Source organism: Vanellus vanellus (genome assembly GCF_965231255.1).
Source record: "Vanellus vanellus genome assembly, chromosome: 1".
Lineage (NCBI taxonomy): Eukaryota > Metazoa > Chordata > Aves > Charadriiformes > Charadriidae > Vanellus > Vanellus vanellus.
This window is the reverse complement of record NC_138905.1, coordinates 203,035,713-203,062,375: the sequence shown is the minus strand read 5'-3', so window position 1 is coordinate 203,062,375 and position 26,663 is coordinate 203,035,713. Positions and strand designations below refer to the sequence as shown.

Below are 26,663 nucleotides of genomic sequence, written 5' to 3'. Positions count from 1 at the left end.
ACTTTAGTCACAATTTATGCTTCAGTTTATTATTTGTAGAAACCAAATGTCTCAGCTTATTATTTGTAGATAAGAAACGTCTTCCTTTAGAATTATTTTTAAAGTTCTTCATCTTGATGGAACAAAAAGCCTATTTCTGTTTCGCAGCTATAAATGTGTCTCAATTAATAAATGCAAGGAAATGGTGAATTATGTATTTTAAAATCCGGGCCAACCACTAGTCTATAAATTTACATTACTTAAAAGGTCAAGCAACATTTACCAAGTTTTGTATGCACTTTCAAATTTAAAATACACAAAAATAATATTAACTTTTCTTTAAATTATCATTTTATTTTAAATGAACGTCAGAAAGATTCCAAGGGATATATCTTAACAGTTAATACAGTTTAGTAAGATTTGGTTTTTTAAAGAAATATTCTGTTTCAGTCTTGTTTAAAAGCAGATATTCTTGATAAGTAACATTCTGAACTGTTTCAGTCTGCATATACAGAGCAAGCTCTAATTATTAAGAATGCCTAGACTTCACAGTAGCACTTTTTAGCAGTGACAATATTTCAAGTCACAAAAGTGAACTGAGTATATTTGCAAATACAGACTTGCAATAAATTAGTAGAACACCAACCACATTACTCATTAATCTTTTGTCAGATACATCAAGAAGAACTTACCAATTTTACGCTCTATATCATTTCACTGCATGCAATTACAGTCTCAACTTCTCTGAACAGGTAGTTCCTCCAAAAGAACACCAAATACTTTCTGAACAGAAAATTCCTCTTCTGTATCAGGTAATTTCTAGAGCATCACCTTTCCCTACCTTTGTGTTTCTCTTAACTTGCCCATCGTATTTTTCTCCAACAGGCAATCAATAAAATAAAGATATACCTTGGGAAAAAAACAGCTTTTTGGAAGCAAAGTATGTGAGTTTTTTTATTTCCTAATACTGTTTACTCCCTTTTACCAGTAGCTGTTACTAATTAATAGTGCTTGAGTATCATGTACAGTCCCAAAGAAAAAGAAATTTTACATTACAGAAGCCTTTTTCCTTCAGATCCCTACCTCCCATGTTTATTGCTCCACGAGGACCCATATCACCCATTCTCAATTCCTGTTCTCTCTGAAAGTAAACATAGTTTTCATGGTCAACCTATCATTCTTAGAACTTAAAACATTCCCATTTACTCCATGAAAATAAAAATTCTGAAGTTTCAAAAGTTTCTATTGATTAAAAAATTTACAAGGAATAAGGTTTAACCATACTCCTGTTTTTTATAAAATCAAATGGAATAATAAGTTCAATATAGCATGCTGTACATTGTGGCATAATGCTAAAGGTTAAAATATATAACAAGTTTCATTTATCAGATGCACCAGTATAAATCTCCCAAATAGTTGTGTGACCAACTGCAAATGAATACATCTTCACGCAGCATTTTTCATTAAGAAGTATATTTACATTTTAACTGTAAATAAAGAGGTCTTATTATGGTATTGCCTAAAGGCCGTGGTTCAATAATACAGTCAATCTGGCTTCATGACTCAAAGTGCTTGTGTTGATTGGAAATCAAGTTCTGATGTGTTATATTATGGTATATAAACTCAATTTGCCAGTTCAGCTTCGCTCAAATAGTTTTGACTTAACTTGATTGTGGTACATTTTTTAATAAATCGTGCTGTTGATAGGTTAATTCAGATACCAACCATCCCTTTGAAACCAGTATAAATACGTAGTATCAATATAAACTATATAATATGCATTTATACTAAATAGACAAATAATGCACCAAACTGGTCCAGACTCAATTGATGCTCAGTCATCCAACAGCAAAAGAGTTCCAACATTACTGATCATGAACCACGGCCTGCTGTGAAACAATACCCAAAAGATAGTGCCCAGAGCAGCAAAAATCATCACTTATGGGAAAACAAAGTACACCTATCACATATAATTCCAAGGGATTTCAGTATTACTGTTTACATCAAAAGGATGAAATAGAAACAAATTCACAGTTCAAAAACAAAACTAATGAAACCTATACCAAATTTTTTTCTCATTAATTTTCTGCAAGAATGTTAATTTATTTTCCACTCTTGAGTGAACACACATGTGCTGAGAACAAGTGTATGCAAAAAAATTTACCTGATTCTGAAAAGCATTCCACTTATAAAAGTTCAGATACACTTTGAAAACAACTCCATATACTAGGCAACTGAACCAGTCTTGCTAAAAGAAACCTTTAAATGGAAATATTAATCATATCAAATTACATTAAAAGTATTTTTACAATTTCACAAAACTCCTTTTTGTTCAGTCATGCTTAGGATGCCAAACACAAGTCTTCTCTCTTTGCACATGTAAAGCGGCAGACACCAATATCTGACAGAACAGAGTCAATAGTTTTGTAAAAATATCCTGGTATGGGAAATTGTCATTTGTCATGACAAAAGGCTCTCAGGTGAATAACTTTGTTTCTAGTAACTCATATTAACCTAGAAACTGCACTTAACATAAGATTATACACTATTTCCAAAGGAATATGGCTTAGTGTGGAGAGGAAAAGTAGGGTCTCGTAACCAAAATACACAGGCAGGTTTTAAGATCCCAGCTATGAAAGGCCATTGATGAACACTCAGAAGGACCTCTTCTTCTGACCCTAGAACCCATGTTAGAACTTTGTAACAGAACACGCTGCTACTTTGTCAGACCTTTCACAGTAATGTCAACTGACATTAAGTAAAATCAGCAGCCCTATTAGGATCAATCACACCCACAAGTTAATACCAATAAGTTAGTCACAAAATCAGCATACAACCTTGTTGGTATTAGTCTGCTTTTACGCCTCAGCCCTGACATGAAACCGCAGAAGGAGAAGTATATCATCCCCAATGTCAATCCCTAGTGCAATGTGGCAGAAAAACACTGTGGCCATCAGCTGTGCGTGCGTGCACACATGCATGCATATGTGCACGTGTGAAAACAGGACATGCCACAGACAGCTGTGAGATACTCTCTAGCTACCAGAGAAAGTACTAGGTTTTGAATTGCTGCACGTAACTGACTAGATGCATCTCAGGTTCAAGTGCAAATTGGTGTTCAGTGGTGTGGTTTTTTTAACATAAAATGTGCCATATAAGGCAGGGCTGAGTACAATACCAGCTAGATGAGGATGTCAAGTACAGAGCTATTAAACTGTACTAGTTACTAGTACTTAAATCATTTTCTTTGCAAAGGGTAGAAGCATTGGCAAGCTATAACATACACTTCTTTTAAAAAGCACACTACACTTCCTCCTAGCAATAAACCTTTTTTTCCTCAGCTTGAAATGCTACCAGTCTTCAGTTAACAGTAAGTAAAATGAGAGGGGCAGAACCTGTAATTTTTACTTTTTTTAGTCTAGTCTAACCTTTGTAACAAAAACCATGAAGTAATTATTTGCCATTTTGAAACTCTAACTTTGGTGTCTAATTACTACCATATAAAAACCATTTAGCTATAGATTCAAGATCCATAAATGTGCCTTATGATTGCTGCTGCCTGTTAATCTATCAACATGCCTATAAGAATTATTATTATTATTACTGTTGCATGTTCACAACTTAAAATATTCTTTTGAATTTTCAGCACAGGGAAATCCTTCTATGCTTTTAACACAGAATTATCAAATTTAAGATAAATCCCCTGTCAGAGAAAATACTCAATTTCAAATGTTAACTGGCAGCATATATCATTAATTTAATTAAATACTTCACATATTAACTATAAAAATATGTACTTAGATAATTTGCCAAAAGCTTTATTTGCAGGAGCCCATATGGTAACAAAAATTCAGTCCTACCCCGCATAAATCATGTCCTAGACAGCTATTTACTATGTAAGCATAAACAACTTCTTGCAGGTAAATTAGGTCAACTATTCCATGGGTTTTGCCCAAAATAGAAGAGAGAAAGGATTACCACCAGTCAGTTATGACAGAGTAGCTGAACCAGTGTTGGTTGATATTCCAGCCCACCCGAGAGCTTCGTTCTTGGATAACTCAAACCCTTTGCAGAACATAACAATGATAGCGTTATCTTCTCAGAGCTTCTTTTCCTCACTATGCGACTGCCCATTCTTCTGTTGAATAGCAGCCTGCTTCAGCCCCTTCCCTGAAGCTACCCATAACAGGGAGTTAAAATTGAGTAGCAAGAAAGGAGGGCTAAACTTTTACTAGAGAAATATGTAGGGAGGCAATTAAGAACCTCTGAAGGCACCTGGTACCTGGGAAAACAACTTAAACTGGAAGAGAACAAGAAAAATGGATGATATGCAATTATAGGAGGAAAAGAAAGCCATAAGATAAAGAAAGTGTATTAAAGTGTAATTTAACCTTTGGGAAGATTTAAAAAACAAAACACAAAGGGAAGCAAACAAAGAATAATATCCTACTGTAAAAGGATAATTGTTTACATAACTCAAAAGAAAGCTGTCCGAATGACTTCTGTTGCAGGATTCTTGTAAAATAGTGCAGAACTCACTAATGCAAACAACCATCAAGACAGTACGATTCATCTGAATAATTTGCTTCTAGAAAAGCTGCTATGATGGCAACTACAGCATTATACTTGCTGATTACTTTAGATAGAAGCATTAAAAATATTTCCTCACAACTCCAACTCATTTTAATGTCAACTGTAAAAAGTAGATCTACACAAAAAATATTGAACATACCCAGTTTCCAAATTACATATATATTGTACATTTACTATAGTATGGATTCTCCCGTTTTTACAAGTATTAGAAACAAGATTTCTTGAATATTTGAGGTATATCATGCACAAAGTTCTTACATCTCAAACACCATCAATATCAGTAGTCTAAGTATACAGAGAACTGCCAAGATGATTCTTCTGTTTTGTTTTTTGTTTTTTTTTTGGTTTTTTTTTTTTTAAATACTAGTATATTTTTAAATTCACTGCATAAAACTGTGAAACTAACTTTTTTGAAAAGACACCTAAAGAATCAATACAGGAAAACGTATCAGAAGCAACTGCCTTCTCACACTGAAATTAAAAATACAAGTAGTTATAAAACTTTAAAAAAAAAACAAAACTGTCAAACCAATACTACTTTTTTTCCACTGAAACAGGCCTTACAAATTGCAGCAGCCTGAAGAAAATTAAAAATCTTGTCTCTAAATGATGCAATGTTCATGGTAACAAAGCCATCAAAAAAATATGGTATGGAATATTTTAGAACAGCAAAAAGCAAGATATCATCAGAAATGTAAGACGACACTTCATACAGTTTTCTTCAAGTGTATGTGGCGTGGAGATGCACTTCCCAATTAACATAGGACAATTCACTCACCTTTCAGCTAAAGAATGGTGACCAAAATAACTCTAAGACACGGCATCAAAAAAATGCCATATCAAAAAAAAACACTTACCCCATAAACTTAAACATGCACATTAAAAGCAGTAACTTAATTAGTACTTTAGGTTGTGTGTGTAGAGCAAGATGTAATTCACGGTGCTGTTGACTCTCACCTGTTTTCATTAAGAAGGAAACTGAATTCTATTCTCTGGCAGACTTTATATTTGTCAAAATAGGTATGATATTTCTGTACCTCTTACTAGAATTGATTACTCACTTCTAGAGTGGTTTATTTCATTAAGTTCTTTCTAGAAAAAAAAAATAAATTCCAAAGGCCTCTCCAGGAGGCATAAGACCCTTAAACCTTACACAAAACTGTAATTTACTGAAAAATACCTATATTTTAAAGACATACATCATACAAGTGGTTAAAATTGTTAGTCTGGCACCCAAAACCGGAATTTGGGGGATACTTTCGGATGTGTATTATCTGTCTTTTTTTCAGAATATTTTACTATTTCACTCCAATAACTAGCTCACTGGAAGTTAAGCTGCCAGCAAGGACCTAAAGTAATAAAAGCCTTCTTTTTCAACCACCCCTCTTATCACCATTCCCTCTTTGGTTTACCCATCAATTGAGATTTATACATAAGATCCAAAAGTTACAATATCCCAAAACAGTTCATTTAGTCCATCATACGCAGTAATAGTAAATAATTTTAAATGAAAAATTCTGATCTTCTTTCGAAATCCAAGACTTCTGTGTGCTCCTGAGCACTGCAACCTAAATCCTGACCTAATCCCTCCTCTGAGCTGGATGTCATAACTAGATGATTCCAGATCTCTCCCAGCCTAAAGTACTCAAGAATTCTATGAGCTGAATGACAACTCCCACCCAGGAGTTTGGAAAAAAGCAAGCTCTTTTACCTCACAGAAAATCACACAAGCAAAGACATTAAACTAGACAACAGTTAAAGTAAATGTAGCTATAAAACATGTAGCATATAGAAAACTACACAGGTCTATTTTTAAATAGGAAGTCTAATGAAAAGAATTTTCATTAGGTTTAACAGCTGTCAACAGGACTCAGACTTTGAGAAAATTATTCTAACAGGGTAGAGCATATAGTTAAAGCTGATTTCCTTTTTGGTGACTCAAGTCATGAATAGAATTGATGGGGATGACTAAGTTAAATCATTAAAATAACCTAAACATTAAAAAAACCTATCACATCAGTAAAAACAGGAATATGCACTGCTTGAAATATACGCAGGTACATATATTCCAGTAAACACTACAAGTTGGAAAAACATTTCTAATTATAGTAACAATGATAATGATAGTTGTTGACAAAATAAATTCTGATTTCCCTTATAGAAAAAAGATTTATTATTAGCCCAATGCATTTCTTAATATTTCCATAATTTCGTTAAGATTGTAAAGGAAGTATCAATGTTACTAAAATAGGGGAAAATCTTTTAAAACTAACAGCAAAAGTATAGGAATGTATTTGGGAAAAACCTCCATGCACATTTTTGTTCTCCACTTTTTATTTTGGGGGCAAACAAGAAAGATCTTCAACTTCTGTGAGGCCTCCCTCACTTCCCTTTTACATCTTTTGGAGAGTACTCAGTTGCTGAAGGTAGTTCTCAGCATCTAAACCCCACAGAAAAAAAAATGCATTTAAAACAAATGAAAAATAGTTGCTACTCTAAGCCGAAGTTGTTATTTAAAAATTAAAAAAAAAAACAAACCACAGTGTTTTAAAATCACAGGTGTATTATAATAAAAAATAATACTAAATTTGTATTAATATGCAAGACAGCTACTACAGCATATTAAAAGCATTAGTCTTAATATATCTTGTAACATATACTAGTATATTTTACACAGAATTCATAAAGAACTGGGTAGGATAGTACTCCATTATACAACTTCATTAAGTATTGAAAAACCTCTCAGTCCATCACCTAACACACATTAACACTAGGAAGGGTAGAAACAGACTGCAGTTTTGTGCGTAAGAGAGTACACACACACTCTTAACACTTCTATCTTACAGATTTAGAAGAAACTGTTTTCAAAAAGAAAGTTACATATTCTCTCAAACTCACCTTTACTTTAATACCAGACATTTCTGATCTTTACAAAATGGAAGACTGTTTTAAGACCTTCCTTTGTTCAGGTAAAACTACCTTCTACTTTCCAAAACATGGAAGCTGTTGGGTTTTTGGGGGAGAGTACAGTGTTAAATAACTTTGATCCTCTCAGTATGCTTTGTTAAATTTTAAGTCACCCTCCTACTGCTGGATGCAAAACACAATCTGAAGAAAAACTGACTTCCTTTCAACACATCAATCCTCACATGTTTAAGTTGGGTCTACACTGACAATTTTGGAAAAGAAAGCAGTTTAATTGCCCTAATACTACTCACATTACAAAGACATTTAGGGGTCACCTCGCTAACCAGCAACATCTAATAATCCCCTGAAAGAAAATACTATTTAATACAGAAGCAGCAGCCACTAGGCTAACCTAAAAGAAGTAAACCCACAGACCACCTGCAGGCCCCTCAAATTTGCGACCATTCAGGAGACTGAAAGATCCCAGAAACTGCAACACATTTTTACTAAACTTCTCAAAAGCAATTTTTTTTCTTAAGGCTAGTTTCAACATGACTTGTAAGATTTTAATTTTTCCTCAAAATCTAAGTCAAAGACAACAGAGTACATTAATACACTTGTTCTTGCATCTTGGCCAAGAAAAGTTGTATTTCATACTTTCCAAGTACGACTACTGTTTATAAGAGGCAGCAGTCTACATGTTTCTCTTTCCTTTGTAATGCAGAAGAACCCTTACCTTATCTACCAGATTTTACTTACATTTCAGATGTTCTTTTCTTTCACTTGATTTTTTTTAATCCAAAAAATTCTAGTATTTCCACGTCTAAGAACACAAACCTGTGACATCCTGTAGAAGACGAGTATATACTTATAGAATCAAAAAGTAAAACTGGATAAAAAAAACGTATCTTTTATAAAATGCGGACCAAAACACCACCATTGAAAGAGGAAAGTATTTTTTTTTTTCACAGCATAAGAGAGTCCTGAACACTCCTGCTACTCATCAACCTCCATATGGCACACTTCAAAATTAGCAAAGGGAAAACTAAAAAATCTTGTAGAAAAATACTGATGCAAGAAGGCAAGTTCGGAGCTGGTTGAAGTTCTTGAAAGAAAAAGTCAACTGAAAATGGCTAATACCTTAGAGTGAAACCTATCTGCAGTAAGGAGTCGCTCTCAGGAAACTGTTAAAATACTGTCAAAATTTGATTTTTTAAAATCTGTTTGGGGCAGAAAGTAAACTACATTAGGAAGGCAGTCCAAAATACTTGCAACTATTATACAATGGAGACATTTTCTCACTCCTGTGTCATGAGCAGCAGAAAATAATCACTGCTCTGAACTACAGGAATAAGGCAAACAAACTAGAAAAGACAAATGAAATTCAAAATTATGTGGGGAAAAAAAAAATGTAAATAATCATTACTGGTTTTCATCTCAGAACAAGTGAACAAAAGAATACTTACTGTTCAAGCCAGAAAAGGCAGTAGTATAAACCTTCATGAATAGACCCTTTATCAGTCACTGATTTGGATGCAGAGATGTTCACCCATCTTCAATATTAAAAACTGGCCACCACTTCTACAGAAGTTGTCTACGCACGCATAGAGATTTTTCTGAATGTCTTTATCTAGTCCTCTTAGACAGTAAACTTGAGAATTGCAATCATTTACAGAAAATATCCAAAAGTCTATAACTTGAATAAAAGCACAAATAAATATGTTTTCATAAAAAAGGTTATGTGCTTTTTAAAGACCTTTTATCACACAAGCTACTACAGCTGTTTTGCAAAGAACTCATACTTTCAGAATGCTATAAGCTAAAAATTCAAATGACAATCTAACTTGTTAACAAAAAGAACATAGTCTAAAATAAGCCAAGATTTTCCATAGAACCTACTCTGTTGATAACAGAACTTTGCACCGCATTGAGATTTGTCTTTTCTGCTTCATCATTTTGTCTTGTAGTTACTTGCTGCTTCTCTTAATTTTAATACTGCATTTAAAACACTGTATTAATATATCATTATTTCAAGGTTTTTTTTCTCACCTCTCCCACTTCCATTTGTTATAATACAGTAACATATTGTATATACAACATCTACAGAATAAAACTGACTAAAAAGGTTCCTCATTTTCTCACAACCTGTGGAAAATATTATTCACCAGCCAAAAAATTCATGTATACAGAAGGCAAAATCTGGCCCCAAAGAAACTGCATATACACAGTAGCTAAAATGTAAATCCAGAGATTTTAATTCCATGCCTCTATTCAATCATCTTTACGTCATTTCTTCAGGTAAAGGAAAATCCTACATGTCCCTTCACTGCCTGTGGCTTTACAGATGAAGCACTCTCTGGGGGTATAACTGCAAAGGCAGATTTATTTTTTTTATTTTCCCCCACCACCATCGCTGTTGACCATTTGAGAGCAAACAGGAACAGAGGTATTCTGTCAAAATTTCCCCTTGATTTAACAATGAACATTCACAAGGAAGGTAAAACTCTGCTTCTCAAATATTTTAAGGTAAAATTCAGAAATAATTTTTAACAAGACAAAAGGTGCTTAGAGAAGGTAACCACTTTAACAGATCTGGAAAACATTTTATAAAGAAAGGAAGATACCTATATATTAACTCTCTTAATAGCAACTTCCTCATTACAACATTCTGTCAATTAATTTGGTTCTGCCAGAGTTAAGAGCCACTTCAGCTCCATGGAACCAATAAATAAAAACACTTCTCCCATTTCTATTGGCTTCATTTTTCGAATGACAGTAATGAAATTAAAACCAAAAATTGAATAATGTTCAACAGCTGAACATAATGCAAATGTTTTTCATTTGTAATTAATTTAAGGCATTTAACTGCTTACTTACCTGCAAAACTACTTTCTGAAAGCAATATCCCACCATATCACCAAGTTCACAATTGATACATGTAATATAACTACATTACATTCACAATATATTCACATCTCCAGAGGCATATTAAAGAATTTTATGATGCCACTTAGAATTTGTCTGGTTTTATTTTAGCTAAAGAAATGGTGTAACAGTAGGTAAGTATCAAAACAGACATCCATCAGATCATGGATGATACCTTACTTTCACATAACAAGTTGCAAATGATTTAATTTAAGATGCACTCCACAATTGACCCTGGTGGATGTGGAGCTGAAGGGCTGTTTAACTGGTAACAAAGCCTGGGCTAACCGTACCATCATGCAGAAATACACTAAAATATTTAACTGAAAATTGGGTGTTATAAAACAATGCTGCATTTTCAATTTCCCAAATGTTGTTTTCCTTGCACAGGAAACAAACCTAGGCAAATATTAAAATAGAGTGAACACTGGACTGATTCAAAACAACAATTTTCTTTAACTGCATGACCCAGGATGAGATGAAGTGAGAGCTATCAATATTTACTTAGAAGAAAAATCAACCAGCCAAGAATGTCCTTTGTCATGAAGTGTCAATGTAAAAATCTAACTACTACTTAATTAGAATGTTGAATATAACATCACAAAATCAAAACACTTTGAAAGCAGCAGTAGCTATAGACACAACACACTAAATATGACTCTTTGCCAGACTTTTGTATTAACAATTTTTCCTCAGCAAATAGATATAATACATGCTGACTAATTTGTGACAAAAAAAGACGTCCTGTAGGAGAAACTTCTAACAAACATATTAACAGAATTTTAAAAGGAAAGGATTATAAAATCCAGCGCTATATACAGAAGAGAAGCAAAGACTGAAGAACCTAATTTTGACATTATATTGTCTTTTTCAGATCTTCTGTATTGATACTTTTAGAAAAGACACTTACCAGCTAACCTGCCACAAGTCTATCAACAAAACTGCATTCAGCAACACTAGTAAAAGCAGTGTTTTTCATGTCATGTACAAAACTAATGCAAATAATCTTTCATCTACACAATGCTAAGCCTAAATTAGTGAGCCATTAGCCACTGTAGGAAATCATAATGGGGACAGACTTTTTAACAGGGTCTGCTGCAACAGGACAAGAGGTAATGGTTTTAAACTAAAAAAGGGTAGATTCAGACTAGATATAAGGAAGAAAATTTTTTAGAATGAGGGTGGTGAAACACCAGACCAGGTTGCTCAGAGAAGTGGTAGATGTCCCACCCCGGAAACATTCAAGATCAGGTTGGATGGGGCAAGTTGAACATGTCCCTGCTCATTGCAGGGGTGGCTGGAATGGATAACCTTTAAAGGTCTCCGCCAACCTCAACTATTCTATGATTCTATGACAGTGTTTGGGAAAAACATCTTTAAATGGTAAACCTTAAATATATTTAATTGACTCTTTAAATGTTAGTTGTTATTATTAACCAAGATACTAAACTTCCCATCTGAACAGTTACAAAACAGCTCTACAGAAACTCATCTTTTTCTCCAAAACAACAGTACTTATTAAAAATGCTAATTTATCTAACAATAACACCTAATCTCTGGAAAATTAAAGTGGAATCTACAGACAGACTTGATGGAAGACAGAAATATCAGACTTAAGTTCCATGCTCCTTATGGAAGATTTAATAACCAAAACCAAGCATGAGCTCTGGTATTGAGATAAATCTACTTGATGCCTACACTACAGAAAGGAGGCTTGTGAAATGTTCATGAGAAAAGCCCTAAATATTTTAATTTAAAAGTTAACCTCTGTATCTCAGTTTACTGGATTACCACTACTGAAATCTGTCACTCTGTGAGAGCTACTGAAGCAAAATGTTAGAGGCTAAGCAAAAGGTCAGAGGCTTACTGCTCACACGAAGAAAAATCTACTCAGAAAGCACTGCCTCTTGAGAGGGAAACCAGATCTATAACTAAGCTTTCCTCACACTAAGCAACAGATCTATTAGCATGTTTCCATGCATCAAAAAATACTATTTCTACAGAAATTTCACTTTTGGGGTGTTTTACTCCTTGTTTAAACACAGACCCTTTGAATAAAGACAAACTTTTCTAAGCAGAGGAACTTATTTTGGCTGCAAGTCTCAATGCCACCAAGTAAGATCTCAAGATTTAGACAGGTGGATGAATCCAAAATAGGTACCAAGTAGACAACTGAAACTGAAAGTTAGTTTCTTCTTAGTCTGGTTAAATATGTGTACAAACTCCAAGTCAAACTTAACTCCAGAAGCTGAGGAAGAAAAATTGAAAATTATTAAGGCAAGCATTAAGTTTAGCTTCTTCAAAATATGTAGGGCATTTATCAAACACATTAACAACAAATTTTTCTAAATTATTTATAAAAGCCTCATTATTACTTGTCAGAAGATGAAAAACTGATTGAAGAACTGAGTATTTGAGGAATTTAAGTTAGGTAAGTAGATTTATTTTTTTTAACTTGTGAGCAGTAACAATTTTCAGAAGTCCTATTAAAAATATGGAATGTAGACTTATTAAATCTGCTCTTTAGTAGATTTTTCATTTTTATCTGTAAACCCCATGAAATAGAAGTATGCAAATGGAATATTCTATAAATAAACACACCAAATGCATTTGAAGTCGTTCCATTAATAACTGAACAAAAAACAGGATCTGCTAAATCTGAGGTTTCATGAAACACTAAGACGAAGACTGATGTCATTTTGCTGTTGCATATGAAGCATCTGAAAAGTGTTCTTTTAGTTTCTTGATCCATCAGTCTTATGAAAGAAAATTACGTTATAAACAAAAACAGATAACCTAGAGAATGTGGACAAAAAACTCCTTGTCAATTACTGTAGAAGAGAACAAACCTGGGAATGCTTACAAGCAGTACCGCAACACCTAAATTCATACTGGAGGTTTCTGCACATTTGACAGCACATTAAAGGACAAAAATTACTTATGAAACTTCTTCCGTTTGCAAGTTCACATGAGGTAAATATTAGTATGTTCCAAAGCATTTTGTGCAGACATTAGAAGATGATGGCAACAAAGTAAAAGATTTTAGTCTCCTAAATATCTATAACATAACTTAATGCCTGGAAAACTTATCACATTACCCTAAATATTACCAGTTCACACAAAGTGAAATATAAAGTTATACATTAAACATTGTTATGATTATTTGCTCCATTACTGAAAAATTACCTTAAGTAGCGTCCTTGATACACATAAAAACATAACCTAGAAAGTCAACTATGAACCATCCTAAAATTGTCATGAAATAAATACTTACAACGAAAAAAATATCTTATTCCACAAATAGCTTTGCTTTACGGATACAAACACACAATATGCTACAACAAGGTGGCTGAAGTTCTGCACTGATTTTTACACAATGTCTTTTCATACTAAAAGCAGATATGACAGTTAAAATAGTTTTTATATCTGGCAATGCAATTAAATGCTGAAAATAATGTATTTAGTTTCTAAAAATAATACAACATGAATATTCTAAGGCCTGTTACAGAATTAATATTCTTGCCTAAAGCACCAAATTTACTATCTAAAACACTGAGAAACAGAAGAAATGCAAGATTTTAGTATCTGACTACTGATACATATCACTGCAGTCCTGCAAAAATAAAACAAGTTTTGTGCTACTGCCAAAACTAAGACCACACACAAAAACACAAACTGCATATTTATAAACTGTCTGCTCAAAGGCCTAGCCTATGTGGCTTTATGCAGAGGAAGAAACTTGATCACTGAAGTAAAAACACTGCCAGGAAATCAAGAATGTTTTGTCAGGTTGGGTTTTTTTTAGTTCTACATTTAATGATTTGCCTTTCTCCAAGATAGTTTTACCTTAAAAGGCTTTCAAAGTGTCAAACATGAACTACTTCTTCCACTAATATGTATGCTGGATTGCAATAAGGAGGCAATTCATCTCTCCCAACCAAGCTCTACAAAGAGCTTTTATAAAACAGCTTAGCTTTATAGCAGTTTGTTAAGAAACAGAGACTTTATTCATACAACCTCACAAAATTTCGCCACCATCAGCTTCATTAAGTGCATTAGGCTGTCAAGATAAAATAACCAAAATTTATTGTTTGTAGAAAAAAGATCAAATTTGAAAAGACCCTTAGAAAATTTTATTAACTTATTTATTATTGGAAACAATAGGAAACAATTCTGCATTCAGCGAAAATTCAAACTTCTTCTGTAACTGGGGCTTTTGAGCATAACAGAATCAGAAGACAGGAAAAAAAAAAATGCCATTCTATTCACTTAAGAGCCAAGAAGTGCAAAAAACTATTCCTAAATTACGGGAGTCCAAGGAAATCTAACTGATAGTCTTGTTTCAAAACCAAAAATGTCTCCTACTTAACTTTCAACTGAATATAGAAGTGAGGGATACGATATACCTCTGTAGGCTCAAAATAATAAAGTGGTAAGCTACCTTTATAAACCGTTCAAAAGAAGGACAAAACTCTTACAACAAAGACTAAATATGTTTTTTTTTTCAATCAAGTTTCTGGCATTCCTGAAGCTATGAACTATTTTGTCATTTTGGGATGTGCTTTTTCACTCCCTTGCTCTCATCTGTCTTACAGCTTTTGATCCAAGTCCACTACAACCTCTGCTGTTGAGGCAAATTCCACTGCTCCAGTGGATGCCACTTTATGCTGATACTTACACAACATACTTGAGCAGCAGTGCTTCTGTGCAAGAAAAATTAGAGGAAAGCAAAACAACATCTAGAAATAATTCTTGAAAAGACTAGGAGATAAAAAAAGTTAAGTATTTAATATACAAAGTCTTACATGAAAGAACCAGTAAGCATTCAGAAGTTGAAACTGATGAACTCACAAGAAACAGTTCCTTGCATGCGCAAGTTACACTTCAAAAAGGTAGTTTCCTTGGAGGGAAGAGGACAAAGACATCCAAAAATCTCAACTCCCTCTTTAAACCATCAGTAAGTAGAGTTGTAAGCTGTACGCTAGCATCACAGCTATTGTTTCATTAAGTACAATATCCACCTGACACTATTTTGCACTGTTACTGCAGAATTAAATCTGTGCACCAGAAAACTAAAACTACAAGTCCTACATATTTTGGTCTCTTTTGTAGACACGTGAAAACTACTTTAATACACTAAATCCAAATCATTCCCTTTTCACTCTTAACTTGCTGACATGAATAACAGTATTTCCCGATCCTGGAATTATTTGGTAAAAAGGCTCTGACTGAGATTTAACAATGTAAATCCATGTAAGCTATTCACAATTGGATAGTAACCATTGCAGTTTGAATAATTATGTATTACTAGCACTTACAAGTAAAACATTTTTTAAAAAATATTTGTGTTGCTTAAAAATAAAATATTGCTTCCAATCACCATCAGCAAGCTCCTCTTTCAGCAAGAAATATGTATGCAGAATAAAAATCAGCAAGATATTACAGGAAAACAATTTTCCTGATTAAGCTATCGTGAAATTAGAATGCACATATATTGAGCTGTATCAGCAGATTTCAACGAACTAACTATTACAAAGCAAGGGAAAAACCCTAATCAATACAAGTGTTTATCAATAACTTATCTACTAGAAATCACACTAGATTAATAAATTTTTTAAGCATCACTAGGCTGCTCATTAGATTAACAAATCAATGCAATCAAATTTTTAATGTACAACATCACCATGAACAAGAATGCTAAGCTGAGTAACTGGGAACTGTATAAAAGTTGATTACAAGACGTATTTCAAAAGTAGTTATATTGAAAAATCAAAGTTTAACAAGTTAGGGAAAAGACAAAGAAATTTTAAATAGGAAAGCCTAAAACTGCAGCCTTATATGAGAGGTTCCAATTCTAGTTGTCATTGCACTTACCATTTATGTCCTTCTTTTACACTGAACAGTAAAAAGGGATAGGATATAAGTGAAGGAAGCTTACTTTTCAAAGCTTTTAAGAAACAAAAACAAGGATTAGAAACAATTATTATTTTCCTTCTAAATACCAAGTTGGCAGAAGACTTTAATACGTTATAAGGATTATGCCAAGAGTTTATCAAGACCTGATATGGTAGAAACTATCCACCAGTATCATAAAATGCAATTTTCACCAAGAGGCAACTTTTAAACTCTTAAAACACATAATAACTTTTTTCAGTGTATGTACAATGGTAATCTCAGACTCAAAGTAATTACCAGATGGAGTCTGTTCACCGTGAACAAGTATTAGTAAGAATAAATAAAAAAATTTAATTGTATAAAAAATTCTACTAAATTGAAAAAAGATCTGATGTATTGTTTTGCAACCGCCAGAAATGGTTTACAATTCTTCTCTGCTGCAAAATGCAAAGGCTTTTTCAATTCCCATTCACACTCTACAACTTAAGTACGGTTATCTAAAGACATGCGATAATGAACACCTATAAAATGATAGGCTATGTTTCGAGTTACGCAACCGCCCTTATTAGAAACAGTTGCTAAAGAAAGTAAATAAATACATCACTCCCAATTGTTTCAATTCTTCCTCTTTTGAAGTCCAAAGGATATTAGAAGTAAAATGTAAGTCAACACATGACCAGATTACTAAAAACTAGTCGGAAGACAGAAAACAATTTTTTTGAACTATTGTATATTGCCACTTCAACTTCACATGACTTTAAAAAAAACACCACCTGTACTATGTATTACTTTACATAACTTCTAACACTTTTGGTAGGGTTGTCACTGCACAGCTACATCTATATATTCTTGCAGCATATTACTTAGTTCCAGATGAGCACACAATTCCAGTAATGCAACTCCGTGGGAAAGCTACACTATTCCAAAGCATTCCTCCACCTTTATCTTCCCCCTCAAAAAATTTAATCATATAAAAGTCGAAAAATTATGCATAGTGATTGAAGTGCTTTCCATTTGAACCATTCCTCTTCCCTTCTTACACTACATTTTTGCCGTGTCCAGCACACTAACTTGAACAGTTTCTATTCACATAGAGTTCCGAATTTCAAGATGCAGATAAGCACAAGGATGGCCAAACTGTGGCAAGCAATTCAAGCACAGAAGCTAAGTAACATTACGTCAAGACAGCTGCAAGAAGAAAACCAGTAGATGTTGCTGTGGTCAACATTACCTAGTTTCCCCCAGCACCCCAAGCTGCAGGATACAGGCCACAATTTCCTAAAAGCAATGGAATCTGAGGCAGCTACTGCCATCTCAAGCCTGTGGGTTGGCTCCCCAGCTTCCCCTTCCTGCAGCTCTCTGCAGTGAGTAGCATGCGTCTCACAGATCAGCCACAGGAAGATTTTGACAGGTAGATTATAGGGTCAGAAAGTCAGGCTGCGCCAGAAGATGCTACATGAAGATATTAAGATGAAATGAAATTTCATATTTGGCACCACAGAAGTCACAATCAGTAAGTGCTATTTCTAAATTACATCAGACATTGTTATATGCTATTTCACAAGATATGTTTAATAATATGCGGGAATACACTAAAGGATGTTACAAGTTTTGAATTCTTGATCTTCATTACCCCAAAGAAAAGACATGCTGAAAGCAATTTTCTTTTACTGTGTGAGCAAATATGGAAATAAATGATTGATTTCTGCTGCACGTTTCTCAAAATACAATCAGCAAAATCAACTGATAGCTGTCAGTAACAAAGGAACAACTTTGCTTCCTCCCCATCTTTACTAAAAACACTAAGGGGCAGAGGATGGGGGAAAAAAGATGTCCTGCTGAGAACAGGAAATCTTGTATTTTCTAACTTCTATGATTCTCTTTAGGATGTCTCAGAACATGCATAATATATTCCTCTCAACACTACGGAAAATATTATGGTATAGAATGTAAAATAGGTATTTCTTCCACAAAACACAAAATCAGAAAGTAGCTGAGAAACCAGCAGTTTATTTTTGACTCATGTATCAGGCTGTACCTGTGAAGGGGAGCAAAATTCCCTCCTGCAGACTACAGTAGTTATAATGTGAGAGAGCATTGTGTGGATCACTTATTCATTGCTTCCTCACTAAGAATAGCTGTAACAGTAAGATGTATCCTTCTCACATGAAACCAAAGCATTCACAATACAGGTTGTGTTCATTTAACTGCTTTGGTTGGTAGGAAAAAAAAAAAAAAAAAACACATACCCTTGACCAAAATAGATCATTATGAAAATTTAGAAGCTGACTCCTCTGATACCACCATTTTGCTAGTCCTGCAGGATAATCTTCAGAGGCAGAAAACACCCAAATTACTAATATAAATAATGTAGAAATTATAGCAGAGAACAATTCTTTTTCCCACCTTTATAATCTTTCGGTCTCCTTCAGTGAAGATTTTGAGGTTTTCCTCATCTAGTTTTACAGTTGAACCAAAGGGGAGAGTGATTTTAGGCTCTGTATGAAGTTGACACTGTCCGTTTTGTTTCTGAAGTATGTTATTCTTAATAAGTTAAGCATAAAACAAAACAAGAAATTCAAACAAGCTTAATAGCCTGAACTGGTTTGAAATTTAAACCTTCAGTCAAACTAGGGCACTTCCTCATGGAAACATCATTTATTTCCATGACCTCCCACTGAAAAAAATTCTATTATTTTATTGCAAAAAGTCCCCTGAATAAAAAAGTCAAATTATTATCTGAACACCTTCACTTAAGTGTTACATCACCAGCGTGCAGGCAAAACAACAGTGATGCCATCGCACAAGAGAATAACTACACTACTAAATTTGCACCACTCCATTCATGATGGAATACTGAAAGAAAAACAGTAAACAAGAAGGCGGCAGCTCAATACTTAGTATATAAAAATATGACAATAAAATAAAATCTTTTACAATTTGGACTTTTGCCATAGAATTTTACTTACATTGTCCATGAAATTTGGCTTAAATCCTCCCTCCTGCTGTCGTCGTAATTCCTCCTGCTCCCTCTGGCGTAGCATCTCTTCTTCACGACGTCGATGTTCTTCTTCATGTCTAGAATGTTTTTCAAAAACTATGTCAACATAAGACTCTCGACCTATTCAAGCTTGTACTCAGTCTCAGGAGATAAGATCAAGCATATAAACAAAACTGGTCATCATTTGTTTGGTTTTTTTTTATATAGCGTAAGGCACTAATGTACTCCACCTGATGGGTTTGAATATTATTGAAGTATTTATTTTTACTGAAATACAGGTAATTGTAACATCAGTACATTCTGTACCTGTTCTTCCATCTACATATTGGTAAGCACGTTAAAATACTCCAGTTTTAAACAAGTCGCTATGGATCAAAACATTTCACTACTGCCAAAAGACATATTTTAAACTCTGCAAGGTGTTTGTGTTTTCTTCTTTCTCCTCATCTACATTTCTTGTGATATTTAACATAAAAAGTATAAACTCAATCAACATGATGATACTATGTCTATTTTCTTAAATTTCAGCAGAAACATGAAAACAAATATTTGTATAAAACAGATCTTAAAGGAAAAATTGTTTGCAACATACCAGCATATCAAGAGAAAATACTTGCAAAAATATCATGTCAGACTATAAATTTGCAATGCTACTATTCTGCATACAGAGCACCTGCCCATAAATCTTAAAAGCATGTTCAGATATATTACAACTCCATTACAGCTATGCTTCAGTCACAAGGTTAAAATAAATAATATGAAACAAAAAAGAAATGTTAAAATATTTCTACACTATTTAGAAAGCTCAGAAATTTACAACAGAACTAGCAGAGCTGAAATAAAAAAAAAAAAAAAAAAAATCAAGAAACATTTGAAACCATTCTTTTATAATAGCATAAGCTGGTTTTGCTTATATATATATTGAACCTTTCTGTTCAAAAACATTAACAGAAACATCACACATTATGCTTTTGAAAAGCAAATTTTTAGCAGCGGAAACATTTTTTTATATCAAAAGCAAGCTCTACAAGCTGTAGAGTATCTAAATTCATGCACACCTACAGCAGCTGCATGCCACACCTTTGGACAGTAGAAGACAAAATACCTCAATTGTATCTGCTTGCGTTTTTGCAGTTCTTGATTTCGAAGTTCTTCCAAACGCCTCAATTCTTCTTGACGTCGCATGAGATCTAACAGGAGTAAAAATGTAATAAAGATAAAAGCTGCCAATCAAAACTGTGGCAACACAAAAAAATTGCTATTACTGTCAAATTACAATTCTAACATTCTATTTTTAAAGACATTTCTCAATGCATTTAACTAGTTTCTTCCCACAAGCCTAAGCCTAGTATATGAAAAAAACACATTGGATCCACAGTTCACAGAAACACAAAAAGGTACAGGACTGGCAAAGCCTTCGAAGCAGGTTATGGAAACAGAAATCTGAAGTCCTCAAACAAAGAAAAGGAGAAAAACCTCTCAATCCCTAAATCATATCCCGATTTTACATCTAGGGCAAGGCATCAATTTTCTCACAATTCTATGTACTGATAAATTCACACTAGCAAGAAAATTAGTATAAAACATATGGGCTTATACTCTCCATTACCTATTGCAGACCACTGCACAGCACACATCAGAAAAAAGTGGTACAAACTTCAGGTGCATGTAATCTAAGCCTCCATAGAGATTTATCACATGACTTTGCTTATAGGCACATGACTAATCTTTAAACACTAACAGAAAGGAATAGCCGTATCCTCTTTAAAAGCACTTAAAATGCTCTTAGAAAGCAGGGTGCAACTAATAGTAATTACTTTGGCTGTACTAGTTTCTGACCAGTCACATTATTGATTTCTGCCTGGAAATTTATGCTTTCTTCAATGAGTATTAATTCTATCTTTTGTTCGAAAGCAGTTGTATGCCTTTTCTATCTTCTTAGGATATTGGCCACATTACATTATTTATAGACACCATGAGGAACATTCCACTATACCACCTATTTATGTGTCAGTTCAACTATTCCGCACATTTCTCTATGCATTTCTTCACTATACTAATTATTTTTAGATACGCAAATCACTTTCCTCAAACTTACATCAGCATATATTATTACAACTTAACCTTTTACTTTAATATTCAAAACCAACTACAATGACTAATACATTTCACCAAAATACAATTTGTTTTCTTTTCTAACAAAGATCGTCAGATTTTTACTCTTACGGCACCCTTACTGACATCAGAAGTCCTTTCTCAAGCACATTTCAGCTTGCTTTTCCAATCCCTTCTGCAAAATTAACACATTTCACACTTCAATAGAACGTGACTCTGTTGAAGATTCACTCAAATCACAAAGTCTAAGGGCTGCTTCTTTCTAACTGTGCTTGCCATAGAAGGTTTGGCCACTGTTATCCTGATACTCAGGAAGTGCAACAAGCGCACCTTTTTTTTTAAATAACCTTTAGATTATTTCAGGGAAGTGTACTTTTTTCTTCTAAAATTAACCTTTAGGTTGTTTCAGGGTATTACCGAGATCAAGAATTGACCAATTCTATGCTCAATATCATACACTGTGGGGAAAGATGTTTCCTTTTCAGTTCTTTGCTCTTTCAAATTTATGTAGCAATCCCTTTTTCTTTTGTTAATACACTGGAACAGGATTTCCTACTTCCTCTCTACCGCTAATTGCTACAAATTTATCCTTTACTCTCCTTTATTCTTAAGGTGTAGAGTCCTACTTTTCCAAGTGTCCTCTTAATTTTTTTTTCCACAGCATAGTTCTGATTATTGCCTTTCCTGAAAGTGTTAGTATTTTGAAGTTTAACACATCGATTTATGATCCAGTACCATTTGACAAAGGCAGAACCTTGGCACAAAGCCTTACTAGCCAGATGAAATACAGATCTACAGGCTTGGGCTGTGCACAGAGCCATTCATATTAAAAGATCTGTAGTGATGGTAATTCTGGACTGACGTATGTTGAACACAGGCCCCTCCTCCGAGTAGAAAACTGCACTAAAGCAGCTGTGAAATAAAAAGACAGAAATCATTATTATTAGCTTCAGCACTTTCTTGTGCTTAAAAAAGGGCAAGGTCTTCATTTTATACTCAACCTTCTGCAGACCAGAGGGCAAAAGATGAAAGTGTACTCTCACCTCAGAAGTTAATCCTACAAGCAGGAATACCACATCAAAAAAGATTTTTGTTTTAGCTGCTGATTTTCCAGGTTCTAAAAATGGAAAACAAATGCCCATCTTCCATACAACTGATAAAGAATGAAGCTTCTGGTTAAATTCAGTGACGTTTTCCAATATTTTCATAAACTTTTTAACCACCATTATGAGAGAATATTTACAAAAGTCTGAAGCGTACCACCAATATGTAGATCAGAAACATCATGCCAATTTACTTACACGTGGAAACATGCATTCTGCTTTACAAATTACTTCTGACTCAATCTGTCAAAACATGACACTTAAAAGTGAAAAATTACACGTATCAAAAGAATGAAGTCTACCTTCAGTATTAATACCACACCACAAAAGCCTGAGTACTTAAGCCCACATGTTCTAGTTCAAGTCCTACTAGTTCTCACAAAGCAATTTCTATAAAACCTTCACCCTGCAAGAGTACAGGGACTCTAGTAAGCTCAACCTTCCCATTTTCCTTTCAGGTCCTGACAATTAATATATTGCATTTCATATTTCAGAATAACTACTTTACTTCAATATATCTGTAAATCTGTGGTTTGTGCATCAGGTATACAAAAATACTAATTCTAAAGCCTGTGATGCAACCTCATTAACATAATTAATGTTCTTGGCATGGTCTAAACTTATACACAGAGACGCTGTTCTGACCAGCAAGATTTAGAAGCCACTAATGTCTGAAAATAAATACAAGAGATAAAAACACCTTATACTCATACATACTGAAGCTGGAGAGTCAACAAGATTAAAACAGAAGGAATGTTTACTAACCCCTAGAGTTTGGCAAACTAAACATCTGCAGGTAAATAAGCAGAAATCTAATTATCTGAAAAAACTGCAAGTTATTTGGTACCAAAGAGAAGTAGTCTGTTAACCAAATGGGGAGGGAAAAAAACCCTCATCCCAGAACAACAAAAAGCATGTATCCTCACTGGAATATTAGCACCAAAAGCATTCATATTCTAGCGGCTCTTTAATGGCAGAAGTAATTCTCTTCCTTTTCCATATAAAAGTGCAGCTTAATAGATATCCAAAAAAAGCACTATTTTCTCCTTCACAGTGTCCTTAAAGAAACCCTCATATCCAAAACATACCTATGCAGTTCTCCCCTGTTTTACCATCAAGACCTTTTCTATCTTAATAGACAGGCCACTGTCATTTTGTCTCAGTTTAAAACATGATTAAGGCACGATAATTTAAGAAAAAAGTAATCCCTAACCTTGCCGTCAAGTACAGGCAACAGGGGGGATAAATAAAAAAAAAATTAAAGAGTGTAAGTTCTAGAAATGGATCATTAGCACTGTCAAATACTAACAATTAGTTAAGTCAATGGCAAATTTATCCAACCTATGTTTTCAGCAGTGAACCATCTTTACCAATATCAGTCACAGATATACACAAAATTCAAAATGTGTGTCTAATTGAAAAGAGGGGCTGTGTATTATAAGCATTGTTGTTATATCACATCAACATTCAAATTCCTCGTTGGTAAGATATACCTATGCTTACCTGCAAACCAAATGCTTTAACGTTTTTTGCTTGGAAAATAAACCAAGAAACAACTTGACAGCTGTCATTTCAGATGCTGCAATAACTATTTGGCATTTCAGAACAATTTTTTATTTTATTATGCTCTGTATTTCAGAACAAATTCTTATATAATAAACAGTATGGTTTCACACTAAAAGCAAGCCATACATATTTAGAAAAAACAGGCTAAGTAAACTTTTTCCTATTGACAATTATCAGTCGCATTAGATCTTAGAATATTATATAAAAATGAAATATGCTCCTTTTAATCTCTTCTCAAGTTATGAAAATGTTTTAAAACACATTTTAAAATATTACGTGTTTGCATTCAATATATCCAAGCATTTAGGTGCTTTAATTCCACCAAACCAGTGAATACTTTAATCCAGCTCACATAAGTATTTTCAACATGTCATTCAGGTCGCAGAAAAAATTAAGATTAACCAGTCTCACACAGGGAAGTTGTACTACCAACAAAAACGTCCTTTCTTATGAGTAAGCATTAAGTAAAGCCAAATAATTGCAGCAGACAGCTTGTATGAGTTACTTGGGTTTAAGTTTAGAAATGTATCCACTACTTAGAATCTCAACAACTTCAGATCCCTTTAAAATGCCAAGACACTCTTATTCAGCCTATCAAGGTAGTTATTGTACTGTCTTATCATGTAAGACTCTTAGGCATAAGAATTTTTTACGTAGCCATGATCTCCCTTAATTTAAGACCTTAAAAAAAAAAAAACTTCAGTGTTTCATTCATGCAACAAACCTTGATATCCTTTCCAACAGCTCTGCAATATATTTAAACTTCATCCACTCAAGTCTTGCAATTTAGCAGTTATGCAGAGGAAAGTAAAATCAAGTAATAGTTCAATAGTTCTGAACTGGAAAGCAGCAATTGCATGTCCACAGCATTTTGGGAAAATGTATTTTGGGGAGAAGGCTAACAAGCAGAAAGTACCAGATACTCGCCCTGCTACTGTCCTCTCTGCCCAAAACACACAAGCTCCACCCAGCTCCATTCTTAAAGATAGGGCTATCTAAAGATAGCGCTAGGGGACTTTTTTCCCCCAACACTAGCAGGAAGACAAGATGTCCAAACAATCACAAGAGGGGTATATGATCTTAAAATGTCAAGAATGACTAAAATTCATGGCAACTGTGAGTTATTTTGAGTTGTTACATATATATAATACTATGAACGCATCAGACTTCTCATCTGGGTTTCAAAGGAAAAAAAAGTAACATTAGCTGCTGGAACAGTTAAAATCATACCAGAAGTGCACAGAAAAGCTATAAGGAGTACAAGCTATTGTTTTTTTTATTTTTTCCTGCATTGCCCACAAACAGTACTTAGTCCTATCCAGTACCATAAGCAACAGCAAAAATGGAAAATAATTTTACTGATGAGTGTGAAGCTACCATTCGATTCTTTTACATAAACTACTTACACTAGACAAATTTAAGAAGTGAAGAAAACAGACCTAGACAATCACCCCTTTCATTTTCTTAATCCACCTCTGCAAATCATCAAGAAATACGTGTAAAGAGAAATATTACTTCTTTTTTCTCCGTTCAATGCATTTAATTAAATAGTGTCTGGCAAAATCTCTAATATACAGCTCAATATGCTATACAAATAAAATCTGTCACAAAACAAATTTAATACTAGTAGATTATCTGATTTTACCTTGCCTCATCAGCATTAGCTGATGCTCATGTCTAGCTGCTTCCATTTCTGCCTCTAGTTTCTCTTTGGCTTCTCTAATGTTCCTGTCAACCTGTTCACGCTGTTGCTTTTCCATCTCATCAAGAGCCTTCCACCGTGAAGCATACTCAAACTCAAATGTTCCAGGCTGAGCAAAACGTGGAGGCTGTTCTCTTTCCCTAATAAAAATTTTGCAGTTAAAATGTACAGTATGACACATTTCGATCAACAGCTCTAACAGCCAAAGAATCTATAAACAATCACTTCAAGTGTAGATCTGACTTTTAATCAACCTGTCACGTGACTATATTCTAAACCAGTCAAAGCTTAATTCAGCTGTTAAGACAAGTAATGTGATCAGAGAAATTGCCCAAATAAAGATCTTTTCAATTTATAAAATTAAGATAAAATTCATATTTATATCAGTACAAAATACTAAGCTGCAACACTAGATTAACTGTGTCCAACCCTCTAAAGCAAGCAATTTATAAAACCAGTTATTTAAATAAATATCAAACCTTTTTAGACAGCTCAGAACATTATCCAGAATCTCTAAACATTAAAAGGTTCCAACATTTTATTTAACTTGTTAACACTAATATTGTAACTGACACGTTTTTAAAAAGTGGTATTCTACAGCCTTATCAGAATAAACATTTTAGCTTCAAGCAACATGATTTCTAAATGGCAATCAAATTTCAGTATTAAAAATTAATATTGTCAGATTAGGTGACTTCTCTTCCACCTCATGATCAAGACTCACTTTCTCACGTCATGCTCAAAGTTTTAGCTGAACCGTGGAAGCTGCAAAGATTTACACTCCAATAACTTTACAAACAGGGGCTATTCAGAGAATAAAACACCTGTGGTTATACAAATCTCTGCAGGATTAGACCACACCCCTACCCCATAAAAG

General features: G+C 33.9%; 1 protein-coding gene across 4 annotated transcripts in view; it reads right to left on the bottom strand.

The window, feature by feature from the left end:
- PSPC1 (paraspeckle component 1) overlaps window positions 1-26,663 on the bottom strand; it is a 62,509-nt gene that overhangs the window by 30,208 nt on the left and 5,638 nt on the right. For 3 of the 4 annotated variants that reach the window (XR_014269991.1, XR_014269992.1, XR_014269993.1), the window contains exons 4-6: window positions 25,730-25,926; window positions 20,406-20,490; window positions 19,269-19,377 (exon numbers count right to left, since the gene is read on the bottom strand). Coding sequence is in view for 1 of the 4 variants with exons in the window: in XM_082494502.1 (XP_082350628.1) it covers window positions 1,063-1,120; window positions 19,269-19,377; window positions 20,406-20,490; window positions 25,730-25,926 (449 nt within the window). In the remaining 3 variants the exon portion in view is untranslated. Of the gene's footprint in view, window positions 1-1,062; window positions 1,121-19,268; window positions 19,378-20,405; window positions 20,491-25,729; window positions 25,927-26,663 lie in introns of all 4 variants that reach the window. The other variant, XM_082494502.1, reaches the window with a different exon arrangement.